This window comes from Salmo salar, chromosome ssa08 (assembly GCF_905237065.1).
Source record: "Salmo salar chromosome ssa08, Ssal_v3.1, whole genome shotgun sequence".
In the NCBI taxonomy this organism is placed as follows: domain Eukaryota; kingdom Metazoa; phylum Chordata; class Actinopteri; order Salmoniformes; family Salmonidae; genus Salmo; species Salmo salar.
The window spans coordinates 19,777,023-19,796,983 of NC_059449.1; the positions used below are offsets into that span (position 1 = coordinate 19,777,023).

At 47.2% G+C, this 19,961-nt stretch overlaps 1 protein-coding gene across 3 annotated transcripts in view; it reads right to left on the bottom strand.

The window, feature by feature from the left end:
- Positions 1–19,961, bottom strand: part of dlc1 (DLC1 Rho GTPase activating protein) — a 139,922-nt gene that overhangs the window by 12,150 nt on the left and 107,811 nt on the right. For all 3 annotated transcript variants that reach the window (XR_006770806.1, XM_045722957.1, XM_014209849.2), the window contains 5 exons: positions 16,292–16,363; positions 13,686–13,767; positions 8,708–8,771; positions 2,496–4,207; positions 1,215–1,394 (listed from right to left, as the gene is read on the bottom strand). Coding sequence is in view for 2 of the 3 variants with exons in the window: in XM_045722957.1 (XP_045578913.1) it covers positions 1,215–1,394; positions 2,496–4,207; positions 8,708–8,771; positions 13,686–13,767; positions 16,292–16,363 (2,110 nt within the window). In the remaining variant the exon portion in view is untranslated. The remainder of the gene's footprint in view (positions 1–1,214; positions 1,395–2,495; positions 4,208–8,707; positions 8,772–13,685; positions 13,768–16,291; positions 16,364–19,961) is intronic.

The window sequence follows — 19,961 nt, forward strand, 5'->3', positions numbered from 1 at the left end:
CCCTGCCATCCTGGAGAAGGTGTGGAACTTCTCTGACTCATTGAAGCTGGGAGGGGTGAAGAAGGGCACAGCACTATACAGAGATTTGAGGTGAGGCTGGAGCTATTTGCTTAATCCAGATCATGAAGCTAGGTTAGATAAGAAGATGGAGGGAGGGAGAGGTAGAGAGGGAGACAGAGAGAGAGAGAGAGAGAGCCAGAGAGAGAGAGACAGAGTGAGAAAGAGGCAAAGAGAGAGAGGGAGAGAGCCAGAGAGAGAGAGACAGAGTGAGAAAGAGGCAAAGAGAGAGACAGAGAGAGGGAGAGAGACAGAGAGGGAGACAGAGAGAGAGAGAGAGAGCCAGAGAGAGAGAGACAGAGTGAGAGAGAGACAAAGAGAGAGACAGAGAGCCAGAGAGAGAGAGAGAGAGAGAAAAAGAGAGAGAGTAAATTAGATAGACAGAGAGAGAGAGAGTTGCGGTGAGGGAAGGGAAGGGAGGGAAAGAGAAAAGGGAGAGTGACAGAGAGAATTCCATGTAAGAGAATGATAGAAGAATACATCCCCTGGTCTGCAGTCTCAACAGTCCCCACAGACATCCCCAGAAGGCGGAGACACCAAAGGGGATACTAAGTGACATTGGACAATCTGGAACCAGTGGTCATAATCTATAATTGCATGATGGAGAATTATTAGTATTATTAGACAGTATTATTGGGGGGGTTCGGTCATTTTGGTAATTGTCGAGGACTGAGGCTATAGACTCGGCCTCCAGGTCTTCATTCTAACAGCCTGTGCGTGTGAACTCTGTGATTGCCCCCGTCAAAAGATGACAACGTATAGCAGTACACCCGCGTTCCCAGCAATTAGCTAGCCTGGGAAAAGAATGTTGGAACCCCACCCCCCTTACGTTCAGACCCAACAGGCTCCTATTTGTGGGAGAAGAGTGGGAGGAATTCCAACTAGAGGAAAAATAGAGACTATGATTGTTGTGGTTGTCTATTTGTTTGTAGGCCTAGGCTACAACTAGCGCTATCGGAGCAGCATGCTAGGGTATAGGCTATAGGCTAACAAGGTATTTTATACATACACTCAATATAATTTTTTGGGGCCTGCATTTTCAGCTGTTTTCGTGTGAGACCTCTTGTGAGAAAAACTTCCAATGTCTTTGCCACAAACTCCAAACTCAAAGTCTTATGAACCTTAACTAATCAAAATGGCCGCCGCCGCCGACTCACCAGCTGAAGCCGTGTTTGTTGGTGGGGGTGTGTTTCTCCAGGAGGGCTGTAAGCTGGAGCAGGCAGAGCTTTTGGAGCAGGTTCATCTGCAGTACTGACTGGCAGCCCATCTGCCGCTGGGCCCAGGAGTGACTGGGCCGGTGGGAGGCCTGGAAACTGGGCCAGCGCAGTTTCTGAGGCCTTGGGTAGAGAGAAATAAATGTGTTAACCTAATATATTGCACAGCATACAGAAAAATACAGAGGGCTATCAGAAGCACAATCAAACTTCCAAATACAAAACCACAAATGTTTGCAAAGAATTTCATATAAATATATATCAAATATGTGTGTAAAATATATAGGTTAACATATAGTATGGGAAAATAAACAAAACACACAAGTGTTCACACACAGAGACATATAGAAGAAGATACGTCTTCATCATTTTCAGAACTTGACCTGAGGTCATAAAGCCCTCTCCTCTGATGAGGTGACTAGCAGGACATCCATCCAGACGAGTCCTATGACTCCTGTGTTAAGAGATGCTCATTGGGATAACAGGGATTGATCTAGCCCAGAGGATCCCAACTCCGTTCTTCCAGTACCCCCAAAAGTACACATTTTCATTGTAGCCCTGGACAAGCACACCTGATTCAACTTGTCAACTAATCATCAGACCCTCAATGAGTTGAATCAGGTGAGTTTGTCCGGTGCTACAACAAAACCGGATGCTTATGGGGGAAGTCAAGGACTGGAGTTGGGAAGCACTGATCTCGCCTGGCTGTCAGCGGGAATGGGAGCGTCTGGAAACCTTCTGGAATTCTGCCTGTGGATTCCTGAGGGAACGGCTGCATCGTCGCGGAGACGGATCGGCATTCCCGAGGTCCGAGGTATTCACTGCACCTCATCGCCATGACAGCCGGTTACGTAAGGGTCAGGGCTGGGAGAGTCGTCTCAACATGTCCACTCTGTCTGTGTGTTTCTCCCTCCGTCTAACTTTATTTCTTTCTCTTTCTGTACCTCTACCCATCTCTCTCTTTCTCTTTCTTTCTGTACATCCTTCTTTCTCCCTCTTTCTATGTCTGTTTGTGCACCTCCATTCCACCACCCTCTCTCTCACCCTCTCTCTCTCACCGTTTCTCTCTCTCAACCCTTCATCCAAACACTTAAGAATGTTGAATTGAGCTCGCCAGTCCTTCATCTTAACACACACGACATTTTCTCCAATGGGGACAATAACAATATTGGTGATATCTATAGATTGATTAACAGAGAGGTGATTCATTAATTAATTACTGACCTGTTAGATCTGGTGAGAGAGGCTCCCACTCCTGAGTCCCTCCTCTCCCTCATGGCTTCTTCCCCCTCTCCTTCTTCCCCCTCTCCTTCTTCCCTCTCTCCTTCTCCCAGAGGGTTGCCCGTGCTGTCCTGGTCGCTTCCGTTGTCCGTCTCCTCCAGCCGGTTCTGCAAAGGTGAGGACGGACATGGAGACGCCGAATCCAATGCCGAATCCGAATCGCCCTCTTCTTCTTCCTCTTCGTCATCCTCTTCTCCGGCTGTCACCCTGTCCGTCCAGGCGTTGACGAATCGCTGCAGGCCGTTGACGCATTCCAGCACATCCTCCAACTTTGGCCCCTCCCCTTCTTCGTTGTCTTCATCGTCTTCCTCGCCTTGATAGGCTACGTTGGGCACATTGTCGTAAAAACTCAGGCGGCTGTCCGCCGAGCTGGTGGAGCCGCGACGCCTTTGGCATCGGCTACTGAGATAGCGCCTGCCGGCGGCGGCAAGAGACCTGTTTTCGTCATTTCCACTTTGCGGTGGTTGTTTGCCGTCGCCGAGCGCTTTGGGGAATGTGCCTGGTTTGTGGCCTTTGGGAAGGTAGAAAAAAATCATGCCTTCCTCCTCCTCTTCCTCCTCCCTCTCTCCGTTGAGGCGACCACGCTTGCTTTGGTTTTGCTCGGCCACTGTCCGGTTACTAGGCTGTTGCTGAGGTGGTTTCTGTCTGGTTTTGGGTTGGATTGAACCGGGGGGTTGTTGTTCTCCAGGCGGCTGTAGGAACACGCTTAACGGGTCAAAACCTTCCAGGTACATCCCACCTCTCTTACTGGCCCCCGCCGCGGTGCTGTGGCTTCGGGTTCGTGTCACCGGGCTCGGTGTACTAACGGCGCTCCCGCTGCTTGCTTCCGATTGGCTACTGCCTGTGCTTCCGGCGCTCCCCATGCTGCCGCTGCTGGTCTGCGTGGAGTAGGATACGCTCCTGTTACGGTTCAGGGTCATGGTTTGGGTCGGGTTGAGGGTGAGGCTGGAGATGTCAACGCAGTTGAGGCGCCGTAGCTTGTCATCGTCTAGTCCTTCTTTGATGACCGGCCCGCTGATCTCCAGTTTGGAAGGCCTTCCCCCGCTACCGTTCTTCTTCTTGCTATTGGAAGTGGTGCTCCTCAATCTGATGCTCTCCATGCGCTTGAGGAAACTCTTCGCCCGTGAGCGCGTGCTCTTCCCTCCTCTAGTCTCGCTCCCTCCTCCTTCTATCCCTCCTGTTCCCACAATTTCACTGGGCTTGCCGTCGAAGGAGAAGTGACCTTGGGTCGTCTCCAATGGTGAGTGCGGATGCCCGTCAGACAGCGAGTCCTCGTTGGCGCCGCACGACCCGCCCGTGCCCGAGGAGGAGCACATGCTGGCCATCGAGTTGGCGCGGGTGGCGCCCGCCGCCAGGGTGGCATCGCTAGATGTGGCACCATCGACTATCCCTCCCTCTCCCATGCTCCCGCTGCTGTGAAGTGAGGCCACCTCTGGCTGCTCGCTGAGATCCGTCAGCACGCTCTCGGAGCTCAGGCCCTCGCGGAGCTGCCCCTGACCCGCCGAGGGTCTCTGGACCTGGGGGAAGGGCGGCTGATTTCCACCCGGGAGGAAGAAGACATCCAGCTCCTCCAGGCGAGACCAGCGCTTGCTGTCCCGCTGGAAGGTCCAAAGGCCACTGATGGCGCATGGCTCTTCCTCGTCTGAATCCTCACTCTGGAGTAGAGAGAGAGAAGACAGAGGGAGGTGGCGGCAGGTTAGCGTTTTTTGTCATGAATCTTGTTCTGGAGGCAGCTCTGCAGCGTGGTCACTAGCTGGCACAGCCACAAAGTAATACAATCTGATTTCAAACCTAAACTTAACCCTAACCTTAACCTTAACCTTAACCACACTGCTAACCCTAATGCCAAACCCTAATCTTAAATTAACCTGTTGGGGTGTAGGGGGCAGTATTTTCACGGCCAGATGAAAAACGTACCCAATTTAAACAGGTTACTACTCTGGCCCAGAAACTAGAATATGCATGTTATTAGTAGATTTGGATGGGAAACACTCTGAAGTTTCTAAAACTGTTTGAATGGTGTCTGTGAGTATAACAGAACTCATATGGCAGGCAAAAACCTGAGAAAAATCCAAGCAGGAAGTGGAAAGTCTGAGAATTGTAGTTCTTCTTTTGATTCTCTATCGAAACTACAGTGTCTGTGGGGTGACGTTGCACTTCCCAAGGCTTTCATTGGCTGTCAACAGCCTTCAGAAAGTGGTTTGAGCATTCTCCTGTCACTGGGCAGATAATAGGAGCTCAGTTACTGGGTGGTCTGCCTGGCAACAAAGGGATTGGATATGCGCGGTCACGCGAGTGCGCCGTTCCTGCTTTTTCTTCTTGAATGAATATGCTATTGTCCGGTTGGAATATTATCGCAATTTTACGTTACAAATACCATAAAGATTGATTTTAAACAGCGTTTGACATGCTTCTAAGTATGGTAATGGAACATTTTCACTTTTCGTCTCTGGTACCGCGCTCGCGCGGTATGCCTTTGGATAGTGACCTGAACGCACGAACAAAACGGAGGTATTTGGACATAAATATGGAGTATTTCGAACAAAAACAACATTTCTTGTGGAAGTAGCAGTCCTGGGAGTGAATTCTGACGCAGATCAGCAAAGGTAAGACAATATTTCTAATACTAATTCTGAGTTTATGTTGCCCCGAACTTGGCGGGTGTCTGTATAGCTCGCTGTGATGGCTGAGCTATGTACTCAGAATATTGAAAAATGTGCTTTCTCCGTAAAGCTATTTTAAAATCTGATACAGCGGTTGCATCCAGGAGTAGTCTATCTATAATTCTTTAAATAATTGTTATATATTTTGTCAACATTTATGATGAGTATTTTTGTAAATTGATGTGCACATTCACCAGGGGTTTTGGTGGGAATACATTTTCTGAACATCACGCGCCAATGTAAAATGCTGTTTTTGGATATAAATTTAAACTTTATTGAACAAAACATACATTTATTGTGTAACATAATGTCCTAGGAGTGTCATCTGATGAAGATCGTCAAAGGTTAGTGCTTCATTTAGCTGTGTTTTGGGTTTTTTTGACACATGTCCTTGCTTGGAAAATGGCTGTGTGATTATTTTTGTCTATGTACTCTCCTAACATAACCTAATGTTTTGTTTTCGCTGTAAAGCCTTTTTGAAATTGGACAATGTGGTTACATCAAGGAGAAGTGTTACTTTAAAATGGTGTAAAATAGTTGTGTGTTTGAGAAAGTTGAATTATGACATTTTGTTATTTTTGAATTTGCCACCCTGATATTTCACTGGCTAGCGCCCCACGTAGCTCACAGAAGTTAAGCCGAAAAGCAAAAAAAATCTAAATCATGAATTTTTACAATATATCCCATCTAGTGGAAGTCTCACAGTTCTGCCTCTCAGAGTCATGACAATAAACGTCAACCTGCTGGTGACACATTATAAGAAGAAAAAACAATGCACAAAGAAATGACAATTTTATCAAAAAGACGTAATATTTTCAAGATTTTCTTTCTCTGTTTCATGTCTATGAACAACGTTTTAATATGAAATCTCTTTCTAAAAGGTGAATGGCCATGAAGTCAACGGAGCCGCCCTGTATTCTGTCCAGATGACTTTGTGTGTCCCAAATGACCTTCCGTTCCCTCAGAGTGCACTACTTGAGACCAGGGCCCATAGAACTCTGGTCAAAAGTAGTGCACTATATATGGAAAAGGGTGCTGTTTGGGACAGAGCCTTTGTGTGAGAGCAGCAGGGATATTCACAGACAGCAGATCAGTAGACATTCCTCAACTCCCTCCCGACCGCTGGAACATTTCACAGAGATAAGATTCACACACGGCTGGTTAATGGTTGTTATTGTGTTGGAACTCATCCCTGACCGTGAAAACGACAACAGAGTCTCTCTATCTGTCTCTCTCTCTTGCAAACACACACACACACACATACGTCCCGAGGGGAGTCCAGGAAATTCCACCCCGATCCGAGAAGTTCACACGCCAGCCGGCCAGGCTAGGGCAACCCCCCACCCTCACCCCCACAGAGGTGTAACTACCCTATCGTCCCCACAGGGCCAGTCTGTCCCCCTAATTCTGGAAAGTGAAACTGCTTGCAGAGGGGACCAGGGAGCCGGGGGGCAGAGGAGGGGCCTCCAGACTTCACAGGCGCCTCCTTCACGGTGACTGAGAGCGATGGGGACAAAAGTCCATAAAATAAAACCCCGGGTTCTCATTTTATGACCCCGCTCTTCACTCACCACGGCACACACTGGCCTTTCTTACTTCAGCTTTGATCATGACGGCTAGAAACTCTTTCTGTCTGATATACTGACTGACGTCGTGACGACCATAGTGGGGGAGTTTGACTTTTGAGCTCAATAGCAACAATGTCAACACCTAGAACTATCTAGATGGTCAGTCTTATCTTCATCTGCATTCATTCACTCCTGTGGCCGTGGGTGTTTTGACACGTCATAAACGACGTCACATCTCTGATTTCAACAACTACGGGGAAGAGACGTGAGGAAAACACATTTCAAAAGCGGGAGAGATATACACTTACATTTTAGCAGACGGTCTTATCCAGAGCGACATACAGGAGCAATTAGGGTTAAGGACCTTGCTCAAGGGCACATCGACAGATTTTTCACCTAGTCAGCTCGGGGATTCGACACAGCAACCTTTCAGTCTTAACCACTAGGCTACCTGCCACCCTCTATAGACAGAGTAGGGATTGAAGTCAATGCGTTTATATGCTGACTAGGGGGGTTAACAACTGTCAGTCTGAACAGAGAGCAAATACCTCCTTTGACCCTTCTCTGTTGACTCCTTGATGAGGTGACACAGCGAGGGTCATCCCATTGAATACCAACTCTCTCACACACACACACACACACACACACACACACACACACACACACACACACACACACACACACACACACACACACACACACACACACACACACACACACACACACACACACACACACACACACACACAGAGAGAGGGAGAGAGAGAGATTACATTACAAAATGGAGGTTAATCGGAGGAAGATCTTGACAAACAACAAAGATTCCTAGTGTCTTGGTGGGTTAGGTTGGTGTAGTTTGAATTAGTTTGGGTAAGTTTGGCTTAGTTTTGGGTTAGTTTGGAGTAGTTTGGTTTAGTTTGAATTAGTTTGGATTAGTTTGGGTTAGTTTGGGTTAGTTTGGCTTAGTTTGGGGTAGTTTGGTGTAGTTTGGGTTAGTTTGGATTAGTTTGGGGTAGTTTGGATTAGTTTGATTTAGTTTGGGTTAGTTTGGTTTAGTTTGGGGTAATTTGGTTTAGTTTGGGATAGTTTGGATTAGTTTGCGGTAGGTTCTGGGGGATCATGGCCAATAGCTGGCTTGTTTTTAATTTAACCAATGAAACCAGAGGGAGAGAAATGCTTCCAGGAATCATGCTACTTAAACAAATACATTTACACACACACACACACACACACACACACACACACACACACACACACACACACACACACACACACACACACACACACACACACACACACACACACACACACACACACACACACACACGAGATGTAGAATCAAGAGCAAAAGCATACCGCAGCGACATACTATTCCGATTTATGGACAATGAAATGAGGAAGTGATGTGTGTGTGTGTGTGTGTGTGTGTGTGTGTGTGTGTGTGTGTGTGTGTGTGTGTGTGTGTGTGTGTGTGTATGTCTGTATGTGTATGTGTATGTGTGTGTGTGTGTCTGTATGTGTGTGTGTGTGTGTATGTGTTCAGGATCAGGCCTGAGGAAGAAGGGCCAGCCGCGTGAACAGCAAGCCCTTCATTTGGACATAAAAGCTATATTTCCTTGCCTTGGGCTCTTCACAAAGGGCTTGATAAAAAGACAGGTGCCTTTTCATTAGAAGAGAAGAGAGAGAGACTTTCACACCCCAGGCTATAAGGAGGTCGGAGTTGGAGGACAGGTAGGAAAAACAAAACTGGGGTTGGAAAAGTTCTGAAGAATTAGGGGATTTTGGGGTGTGAAAGAGTGGAAGAGGAGGGTGGAAGAGGAGGGAGGAAGAGGAGGGAGGAAGAGGAGGGAGGAAGAGGAGGGTGGAAGAGCAGGGTGGAAGAGGAGTGTGGGAGAGGAGGAAGGAAGAGGAGGGAGGAACTTACTATCTTTCTCTGTGGGGAGATCTCCAGTCTCATCAGGGCACACTTGTTGAGGGTGTTCAGTCTCCTGCAAATAGATACAGATACACAATCAGATACATAAACACACACACACACACACACACACACACACTTGGAGGAGTCCTGGCAAAAGCCCCAACAACAAGCCTCTGACAGAGACAGACTCCTGAGAGTTAAAAGACAGGAAGAGAGAGAGAGAGAGGAAGTGAGAGAGAGAGAGAGAGGCGAGCAGCTAATGAGGCGCTGACGGATAAGCCGGGATAAGAGGGGAAGAAGAGAAGGAATGAAAAGAGAGAGAAATCAGCTAGATTGGCGACAAAAAGACGACAAAGGGGGAAGGAGGGAGGGGGAAGCTTATCCCGCTGGACACCTGGCGAGGGGGTGGGGGGTAGTAGTAGTAGTAGTAGTAGTAGTAGTAGTAGTAGTAGTAGTGTGTGTGTGTGTGTGTGTGTGTGTGTGTGTGTGTGTGTGTGTGTGTGTGTGTCTCTCCCCTCTGGAGAGCTCTGAAAGCAGATCATGTCACAATGGAGGGAGGAAGGAGTTGAGAAAGGGAAGGATAGAGGGAGGGATGGAGAGAGAGGGATTGAGGAAGGGTTTGAGAGGTTCGAATGGACTGATGACTTCTGAAGCCTTGCTTCAATACACTATTGCCTATTTAGTGCACTACTTTTGACCAGGACCCAAACTCTGGTCAAAAGTAGTGCACTATACAGGGAATAGGGTGCCATTTGGGACGTAACCTAGATCAACTGGAAAAGTCCACTCACTCCTGATAAATCTGATAGATGCACTTTGAACAACTGTATTTAAATGCATTGAAGTTACTTCACTGGTCCCAGGAGTCAACTGCTCAGTAACAGAGGAGGCTGGTGAGGGGAGGGCTGCTCATAATAATGGCTGGAATGGAGTCAATAGAATGGTATACTTTTAGCCCATCCTCCAATGGCGAACATAATGATGGCAGAATTCACAGACCAAGTCTATAGTGAATAGTGAATAGTGTTTTAGCACTATTCACTGACTGTTTAAAGTAGGGCGCACCACATGGTTCAATGTGCCACCAAATCAGCACAACATTTTCTGTTTTTCCAAATTACAGGCGTCTTGAAGGTAAAATTGGGATCATGTATACTCTGCCAGTGACCATTAAAAAAATATATATATTAAAAATATAATAAATAAATGAAAACACGAAAAAATATTATAATAAAAGAAACAACAAAATAAAAATGAACAAAGAAATAACGGAGAGCTATGTACAATGGGCAAACTTAGGAAAACAAAGAATTTGTGGTAAGTGCATGTGGGCCACCATCTTTATCCTCTTGACGTTACCCTAGGATAGGGGGCGCCACAGCGCATTTTGGAAAAAATTCGTGCCCATTTTCAACGGCCTACTAATCAAACTCAGAAGCTAGGATATGCATATAATTAATACCTGTGGATAGAAAACACCCTAAAGTTTCTAAAACTGTTTGAATGGTGTCTGTGAGTATAACAGAACTCATATGGCAGTCAAAACCCCGAGACCGATTGAAACAGGAAGTGGAATTCTGAATTATGTACTCAACTTCACGTCGTTGCCTATTATTCACACCGTGAGCTATCGTTATTTGAGCACTTCCTATTGCTTCCACAAGATGTCTCCAGTCTTTACAAAGTGTTTTGAGCCTTCTACTGTCGAAACTCAGTGAATGAGACGCGTTGGAAATTGGTCACAGGGGGAGGGCCATCACCATTATGACGCCGGCGGCCCTGTCTACCCCCACCTTTGGAAACGTTTTGACACACAATGCAATCATCCCCCTCGAATCTTATTGGCTCTCTTGTTGAAACAGGCCCTGAAGATGTATGTTATACAACGTTTGACATGTTTGAACAAACCTAAATGGGAAAAAAATGTTTTATTTCGAAACGGCTGTGGCGCGCCCGGCAGATTATTTGGATACACCATTCAGACGCGCTAACAACAGCAAGCTAATGGAACATAAAGGATGGACTTTTTCGACCGAAAATACATCTGTTGTGGACCTGGGATTCCTGGAAGTGCTTTCTGATGAAGACAACTAAAGGTAAGGGATTATTGACAATATTATACAACATTAGATGTGATATGCGATTGTTCCAAGATGGCGCCGAGCTGTATTTACTAGCTCATTTTCTGAGTATCGCATCCCCTTTTATCGCTAAGTGTGATTACCCAGTAAAGTTATTTTTAAATCTGGTATGACAGGTGCTTTCAAGAGATATTCATCTATAAATCTTAGAATGACAATATTACATTTTAAACATGTTTTCGAATAGTAATTCAGTAAATTGTAGCTCTGTTTCCCCGGATTGCATTTGACGGGAAAATAGTTAGTCAACGTCAGACGCCGATGTAAAATGCTGTTTTCATATATAAATATGAACTTTATTGAACAAAAGAATGCATGCATTGTGTAACATGATGTCCTAGGTGTGTCATCTGATGAAGTTTGTAAAAGGTTAGTGCTGCATTTAGCTGTTTTTTGGTTATTTGTGATGCATGTGGTTGGTCGGAAAATGGCTATGTTGCTGCTTTTACGATGGACTCCTCTAACATAATCTAATGATTTGCTTTTCCTGTAAAACCTTTTTGAAATCGGAAGACGTGGGTCGATTCAGGAGAGGTGTATCTATAAAACGATATGAGACAGTCCTATATTTGAAAAAATATATATATTAAATTTCGTTATGCTAATGTCGCTAGGAGTTTTCCCTGGATTTTGATCCCGCTGACGGGACGAGACGCTGAAGAGGTTTTAAGCACCTCCACTATTGAAAGTGACACCATAGGAGCTTTACCACTGAGATGACATTATATAACATGACAGACAGTCCTTTAAATGTTACCCACAACCCCTTGGGCCTAGAAGCCACCCAGGTGTGGCGAAAGGCGGGAATGTTCTAGATTTATTTTCTTTAAAAACGACAACAAGAACATAGCGTGACCGTGGAGACGGAGCGAGGGAGGGAATGTGGAGAGATAAGACAAGAGAGATGGAGAGAACAGGACAACGGTACAAAACATCTCTAATTGGAGAGAAGTAAACATTCACAGCCCCACAGTGCATGTATCATACCTCATCACTTAGAGAGAGAGAAAGGGAGGTGAGAGAGGAGAGAGAGAGAGAGAGAGAGGGAGGACAGAGAGAGGACAGAGAGGGAGAATGTATGGAAAAGCTGAAGAGATAGAAGCATAATGAAAGAGAAAGATGGAGAGAGGGAAGTACAGAGAGAGGCAGAGTGAAAGTAAGACAAGAGCGATGGATGCATAGCGAAAGAGAAAGCAGGTGCGAGTCAGAAGAGAGATAGAGAGAAAGAGGCCGAGGGAGAAAAGAGGCTTATCGCGTTCCTCTTTCATCTCAAACCCAACCTGCAGAGCATGCCATCTTTGAAGATATACTTCCTTCGCTATCTTCACTATGCCTTCCCCTATTGCAGAGAAGATGAACAGATAGACAGATTTAGAGAAGAAGAAAAAATAAATAGACAATGGAACATAAAAGTGGGTGAAGGTTGAGAAAGAGAAGAGGTGAGGAGGGCATAGGGAGGTGAGGAGGGAAGAGAGAGCTGAGGAGGGCATAGAGAGGTGAGGAGGGAAGAGAGAGGTGAGGAGAGCATAGAGAGGGGAGGAGGGAAGAGAGAGGTGAGGAGAGCATAGAGAGGGGAGGAGGGAAGAGAGAGGAGGGAAGAGAGAGGAGGGAAGAGAGAGGAGGGAAGAGAAAGGTGAGGAGGAAAGAGAGAGGTGAGGAGGGAAGAGAGAGGTGAGGAGAGCATAGAGAGGGGAGGAGGGAAGAGAGAGGTGAGGAGAGCATAGAGAGGGGAGGAGGGAAGAGAGAGGAGGGAAGAGAGAGGAGGGAAGAGAGAGGTGAGGAGGGAAGAGAGAGGTGAGGAGGGAAGAGAGAGGAGGGAAGAGAGAGGAGAGGAGAGGAGGGAAGAGAGAGAGGAGAGGAAGGAAGAGAGGAGGTGAGGAGGGAAGAGAGAGGTGAGGACGGAAGAGAGAGGAGAGGAGGGAAGAGAGAGGAGAGGAGGGAAGAGAGAGGAGAGGAGGGAAGAGAGAGGAGAGGAGGGAAGAGAGAGGAGAGGAGGGAAGAGAGAGGTAAGGGGGGAAGAGAGAGGTGAGGAGGGAAGAGAGAGGAGAGGAGGGAAGAGAGAGGAGAGGAGGGAAGAGAGAGGGGAGGAGGGAAGAGAGAGGAGGGGAGGGCATAGAGAGGGGAGGAGGGAAGAGGGAGGTGAGAGGTGAGGAGGACATAGAGAGAGGAGAGGAGGGAAGAGAGAGGAGAGGAGGGAAGAGAGGAGGTGAGGAGGGAAGAGAGAGGTGAGGACGGAAGAGAGAGGAGAGGAGGGAAGAGAGAGGAGGGGAGGGCATAGAGAGGAGAGGAGAGAGGAGGTGAGAGGTGAGGAGGACATAGAGAGAGGAGAGGAGGGAAGTGAGGAGGGAAGAGAGAGGTGAGGAGGGAAGAGAGAGGTGAGGAGGGAAGAGAGAGGAGAGGAGAGGAGGGGAGAGGAGGGAAGAGAGAGGTGAGGAGGGAAGAGAGAGGAGAGGAGGGAAGAGAGAGGTGAGGAGGGAAGAGAGGTGAGGAGGGAAGAGAGAGGAGAGGAGGGAAGAGAGAGGGGAGGAGGGAAGAGAGAGGTGAGGAGGGAAGAGAGGAGAGGGGGGAAGAGAGGAGAGGAGGGAAGAGAGAGGTGAGGATGGAAGAGAGGGGAGAGGAGGGAAGAGAGGGGAGAGGAGGGAAGAGAGGGGAGAGGAGGGAAGAGAGAGGTAAGGAGGGAAGAGAGGAGAGGAGGGAAGAGATAGGTAAGGAGGGAAGAGAGAGGAGAGGAGGGAAGAGAGAGGAGAGGAGACCTACAAGAATGCTCTACAGGTTCAGTTGTTGACTTCTGGAGAAGTGAGAGATGAAGAAAAAGAGAAGTGGAGGAGAAGGAGAAGTCTCACCTGCACAGAGCCTCGATGGCATCCCGGTCCAGGAAATCATGGTCCCTGGTCACAGACACAATCTCAATGGGGAACAAGCCATCTGAAACCGAGAGAGAGATACAGAGAGAGAGCGAGAGAGCAAGAGAGATAGCGAGAGAGCAAGAGGGAGGGAGGAAGTACATTTTTTTTATGTCTTCAATTGCACCAGCAAGCAGACACAATCCATTGTAAACTAACATTTACAAAAATGTAACTCTCTGTCTTCACAAATGTCACCCTCTTCCGTTCCTCCCCCCACACACAACCCACACACATCCGACACACACCACAATGAAAGCTAAGAGGAAGTGGCGTCTTAGCCGGCCAAACAAACACAGCTGTACCATTCAGACCTGGGCAGCAGGGGGGTGAGTGTGGGAGGGGGTCGACAGTAGAATGACAATAGGTACTCCCGCATTAAAGGAGTCCTCTGATTATCTCACTCTCTCTTCTCTATATCACTCTATTAGAGGGGCAATCTGGGATTCAAACTCACTCTATTAAATGGGCAATCTGGGATTCAAACTCACTCTATTAAAGGGGCAATCTGGGATTCAAACTCACTCTATTAGAGGGGCAATCTGGGGTTCAAACTCACTCTATTAAAGGGGCAAGTTGGGATTCAAACTCACTCTATTAAATGGGCAATCTGGGGTTCAAACTCACTCTATTAAAGGGGCAATCTGGGATTCAAACTCACTCTATTAAAGGGGCAAGTTGGGATTCAAACTCACTCTATTAAAGGGGAAAAATGGGGTTCAAACTCACTCTAAAAAATGGTGCCCTACTTTTAACCAGGGCCCGTACATTTCTGGTTAGAAGTCGTGCACTATAAATGGAATAGGGTGACCTTTGGGACGGAGACTTGAACCCCCACTGATGTCTGCTGATGAAGATTTGAGTAAAAACGTGTGAAAGAAAAAGACAGATAGATCAATTATAAAGGAATGTGTTGGACGGAGACAAGAATGCAATGATGACCCTAGTCGGTGCATCCTACAGATCCTAGGCTCCTAGCTACCTAGTCCGCCTACCAAATGGCACCCTATTCCATTTATAGTGCACTACTTCTAACCAGAAACGTACGGGCCCTGGTTAAAAGTAGGGCGCCATTTTTGGACGCAAGCCTAAGGGTCAACGGTGATAAGAAAACTGCGACTTTTCTATTCACCTTTCACAAGCTGTACTGTGACAGTACTATCTGCCTTATCTGCTGTGGGGCAGGAGTCCCTTACAGCCAGAGATAATAGAACAGAGAATGTGCCGGGATAAAGACTGGGGGGAATGTGTCATGTGTCAGCACGAATTCTGTACTCATCAGAGTGACCTGGTATGAGTCAACATAGCTCATCACAAAGCTATGGACGGTTTGGTTCTCTCTGTTGGTGTGTGTGTACCTCTCTTTGTAATTGTGTGTGTGTGCCTCTGTGTGTGTGTGCTTCTCTCTGTGTATGTGTGTGCGTGTGTGTGTGTGTGTGTGTGTCTTCTCTCTCTCTCTGTGTGTGTGTGCTTCTCTCTCTCTCTGTGTGTGTGCTTCTCTCTCTCTGTGTGTGTGTTTCTCTCTCTCTCTCTCTCTGTGTGTGTGTGTGTGTGTGTGTGTGTGTGTGTGTGTGTGTGTGTGTGTGTGTGTGTGTGTGTGTGTGTGTGTGTGTGTGTGTGTGTGTGTGTGTGTGTGTGTGTGTGTGTGTGTGCTTCTCTCTCTGTGTGTGTGTGCTTCTCTCTCTCTCTGTGTGTGTGCTTCTCTCTCTCTGTGTGTGTGTTTCTCTCTCTCTCTCTCTCTGTGTGTGTGTATGTGTGTGTGTGTGTGTGTGTGTGTGTGTGTGTGTGTGTGTGTGTGTGTGTGTGTGTGTGTGTGTGTGTGTGTGTGTGTGTGTGTGCGTGTGTGTCGGCTGTCACACACAACCTTAATCACCTCTCCAAAAACATGGCGAACATCCCAGTGTCTTGGTAGATAGAACACCCAGCACGGTTCAATGGCAACAACTAACCAACTGTTGACAAAGCGAGTTTTATCATGCTTTAAGGTCCCTCGGATTACATAAAAGGGTATGGGCTGTGCAGGGACGTTTTTAGGTTACGTATGAGAATACCTTTTGGCTTTAGGGTTTTGGTAATTGTTTCACTTGTGTGTCTGCAACATTGAAGTTCACTGAGGCAAAACAAAAACGCACCGTTGGCACCTCAGGAATGTGTGTGTGTGGTGTGTGTGTGTTTCTGCATAAGCAAGGCAACTTTGCGGGGAGGGGAGAATTAGCACTTCAAATGATAAAAGGATTGGAGTACCATGGAGATCGAAGGAAAGAGGACAGGAAAAGAGGAGTCTTGCGTGTCACTGGATTGCTCTACAACTATTCTAAAGTTCACATGACCTAGAAAATCTACCACCACCAGGATTTCACTGTTACTGTGACATTTTCACACGGTCTGTGGGAAAAGGGACATTGGCAAAAAATCATAAAGCTCGGGCCAGTGATGACGTTAGCTTTTCCGATTTGCCTCGGTCATTCGCTTGTCACCCCCTTGTGCCAGGGACAGATCAGGCACAGCTGTGGACGGCTGTCGCAGGGGTTCTTAGGGGTCCTTACCTTCGTACAGCTGGGCGTACTGTGGGAAACCGGCAGCCCGGAGCCAGGTGCACGCCTCTTTGGCCTCGATCTCTGCAAGGGAGGGAACACAAAGACTAACTTTAGAATTTCAAATCCTCTTTATTAGCTCAAAATCACTTATTACAGAAACACACTCAAAACCATCACTTCAGTCCTCGCATAGAAATCCAATCAAAGGTTATTAGTTGCGTACACAGTTTAGCAGATGTTATAGCGGGTGCAGAGAGATGCTTGTGTTACTAGCTCCTAACAGTGGCTCAAAATGTATCCGCTGATATGTAATACCACCTGGAGTAGAAGCATGATTGGCTGTAAGTGTTTTTTCAGTGGTCAAAATGGGACCTAAAGTCTTTCCACACAGTTCAGTCTGACACAGACCTCTTGACCCTCTTAGTGCCAGTCACTACCCTCTCACATGCCCCCCAAGCCCTCAAAGCCGTAGTTCACACCAACCGTGTCAGCCGCTGACGCGCACTGTGTGTGTGTGTGTGTGTGTACGTGTTACCACTGCGACCCAAGCCCCCAGTAAGTGTCGTGCTGAAACGTTTCTTCCGCGTCACTTTAGCGTAGTCGCAACGTTTCCTGACCAACGTTTCCCTGGGAAGACCTGTCTTGTAACCCTTTAGTGTTTTTTTGAGTTGTGGTGTTACATTTGCTAGGGAGCCGCAAAGTGTCGTCGATGGCTGTCGGGGTGGGAGCCATAGTGTGTCTGGAGGAGACAGACTCCCCCATTAGCAGTAATAAGCCCCTTTAGATACCACGTGCCAAATGGTCACCGTGCCCCACCCTCCACCATGTTGGCTCCAGCAGCCACACCCCTCAGTGTTCTTCACACAAACCAGAATCAGTGGCACCGGCCCTTTAAAAAAACACCTTCAGTAAAATGCCCCACCCCCCACCAAATAATCTGCTGCTGTCGTATTGACGATCTATGCAATCAGTCATCACAATTGTAGACTAATGTTCCTTTCTTTCTTTCTTTCTTTTCTTACAGGTTAATGGATGTGTTTTGTGTCTCGGAGCAGGATTGGTTGTAGTAATTACAGCCATTGGAGAAAAGTGGACGGTTTCATCTTTAGAATGCGAGTAGTAGTAGTAGTGGTGGTTCCACCTAATTTAGACCCAGATTACAACCAGGATCTAGTGTTCTAACTTGGAACGGAAGAGGCCATTTTCTTCCAAAGGGGGGAGAGTTAGACTGGAGGGAGAAAACAACAGAAAGATAGGAAGAGATAGTAGAAAGAACAACTTAAACAGCAGAAAGGGCCGCTGTGGTAGGAGAGTTATGGGGGGGATCCTCAAGTGAGACAAAGAGAGAGAGAAACAGAGGCAGATAGAAGCAGAGGGAGAGAGACAGAGAGAGAAACAGAGAGAGAGAGAAACAGAGAGAGAGAAACAGAGAGAAACAGAGAGAGAAAGAGAGAGATAAACATAAAAGAGAGAGAAAAAGACGAGTGGGTCAGACAGAGAGAGAGAGAGAGAGAGAGGCCCTCACAGCTGACTAAGACCAAGCTGAGACACTATAGCCCCTCCGTATTATGAGGCATTTACATACCAACAAGAAGCCTAGACGGCAGACACTAGAACACTAGACAGGCTGCCAGTAAAAAGGTGTGACGCGACCAACACAAGCCCACCCCTCCCAGAGGCCAGGAACTCCTCTACAACCACCCTGGGACTACAGCAGCACCGCCACCCGAGTGTCATATAACCAAATAACTCATTAATGACTGTGTTTCACAACTCTTGTTTGGTTCCAGAAGACTAGTCTAGTTTTCTCAGTGAATTCCAACATGGCCGAAGCTGGGAAGCTTGTAATTTGGGCTGGTATTTATAGAAGGTTGTGAACCTCGAAGGAACATAGGCAACTCAGAGTAATTACAGCAGCATTCTTGGATACAGAGACAAACATAAGGTTAGGGCTTCCTGTGTGTGTGAGTGTGTGTGTTAGTACTGTCCATTTTGAGACGCCAAAGTCACTTTTACGTCTAACATGCTATGTTTGGTGCCGTATTTCTCAATGAAAACATGTGCATGAAAACTAGTCGTCTCGCGACTTCACTGAACAATCCCTACTGTTGACCAATCACAGACGAAGGGGCGTAGACTTCGGCTACCAACTTCGGCTTGCCTCAAGAAAAAATGGCGTGTGCCTGAACAACTGAAAAAACCCTCACCGAAGTCTAAAATGAACAAAAACGTCACAAAATGCCGTCAAAATATACGCACAAACTCCTCCGAACTGTTTCTGCTGGCAAATGACACCCCCACAATGCATTGCAGTTAACCTCCAACCCTGCCATCCCTCTTTCCTCACCCTTGACCTTTTGCACGGTGACATCACCTGGCCTTTGTGACATAACCGCAGCCCAAAAACAACAACGCCTGTTGGCAATAAACAAAAATAAACGAGGTTCTGTGTCACTGTCTGGACCTCTGTTCAACAACACAAACTAGAACCTATTTATTTATTTCTAATCCTGCTTTTCCTTTTGTCATTTCCACTCCTTTCCAGTGTTTGCATGCGGGGAGAGGCACAGACAGACAGACAGACAGACAGACAGACAGACAGACAGACAGACAGACAGACACACAGACACACACGCGCACGCACACGCACACACCTTAAAATCTTCACCGTAACTAGTGATTAGGCCTAGTCCTACACCTCACTGTGACTAGCAACAATAGAAACTATGTCTCCCTCCCAAACATACACTACTTCCATCACGATAATAAAATCCTCCCATCCTGTAGACAGAATAGAATACTCCCACTCTCAGGCAACACTCCCAAGCACGCACGCACGCACGCATGCATACACACATGCACCCACACACACATTGCATGTGGTTAGTGCTACAGGGACATTTGAGAGCTGGCGGGTGGTTCCCCTCTCTGCCCTAGCTAGCCATCCCTCAATCCGTCCGTCTGCCTGTGCCTCTCTCCAGCCAGACGGACGTCCCTCAGACATCCTGTGTGGCCCTTGGCGCGGCCCAAATTCAGCCAGGTGCCCGGGGATCACACATCCACCCGTCCAGCAGGGGAGGGAGAGGGTGTGTGATTGGGGCTGGGCAGAGTAAGGCCAGAGGGGCTGTGGTGAGTAAAAGGGGGCAGGATTCCAGGAGAAGGGGAACCAACCAACATTCCAAACAAGTCAGCGGCCAAGCATTAGCTAAACATAGGTCAAGTCCCTCACACGTACTGTACAGCACCTCTTTTGTTAATTACAGACCTAAAGGGCGGCAGGCAGCCTAACGGTTAAGAATGTTGGGACAGTAACTGAAAGGTTTGAATCCCCTAGCCGACGAGGTGAAAATGATGCCGATATGCCCTTGAGCAAGGCACTGAACCCTAATTGCTCCTGTAAGAATCTCTGGATAAGAGCGTCTGCTAAATGACTAATGGAAAATAATAATAATAATAATATAAAATTAACAAATGTACAGAAAGACCTGGGTGAAAATGTCATGTATATGTAAAATGTTTAAAGCCCAGATGTACTGTTGGTTTTAAGCACCTCAGAGTAGGTGCTGATCTAGGATCGGTTTTGGGTCCTACTGAATATGATTATATCGACGGGGGGAACCTGATCCTAGATCAGCAGTCCTTCTCTGAGAGTCTTTATGAATACAGGCCCTGAAGGACT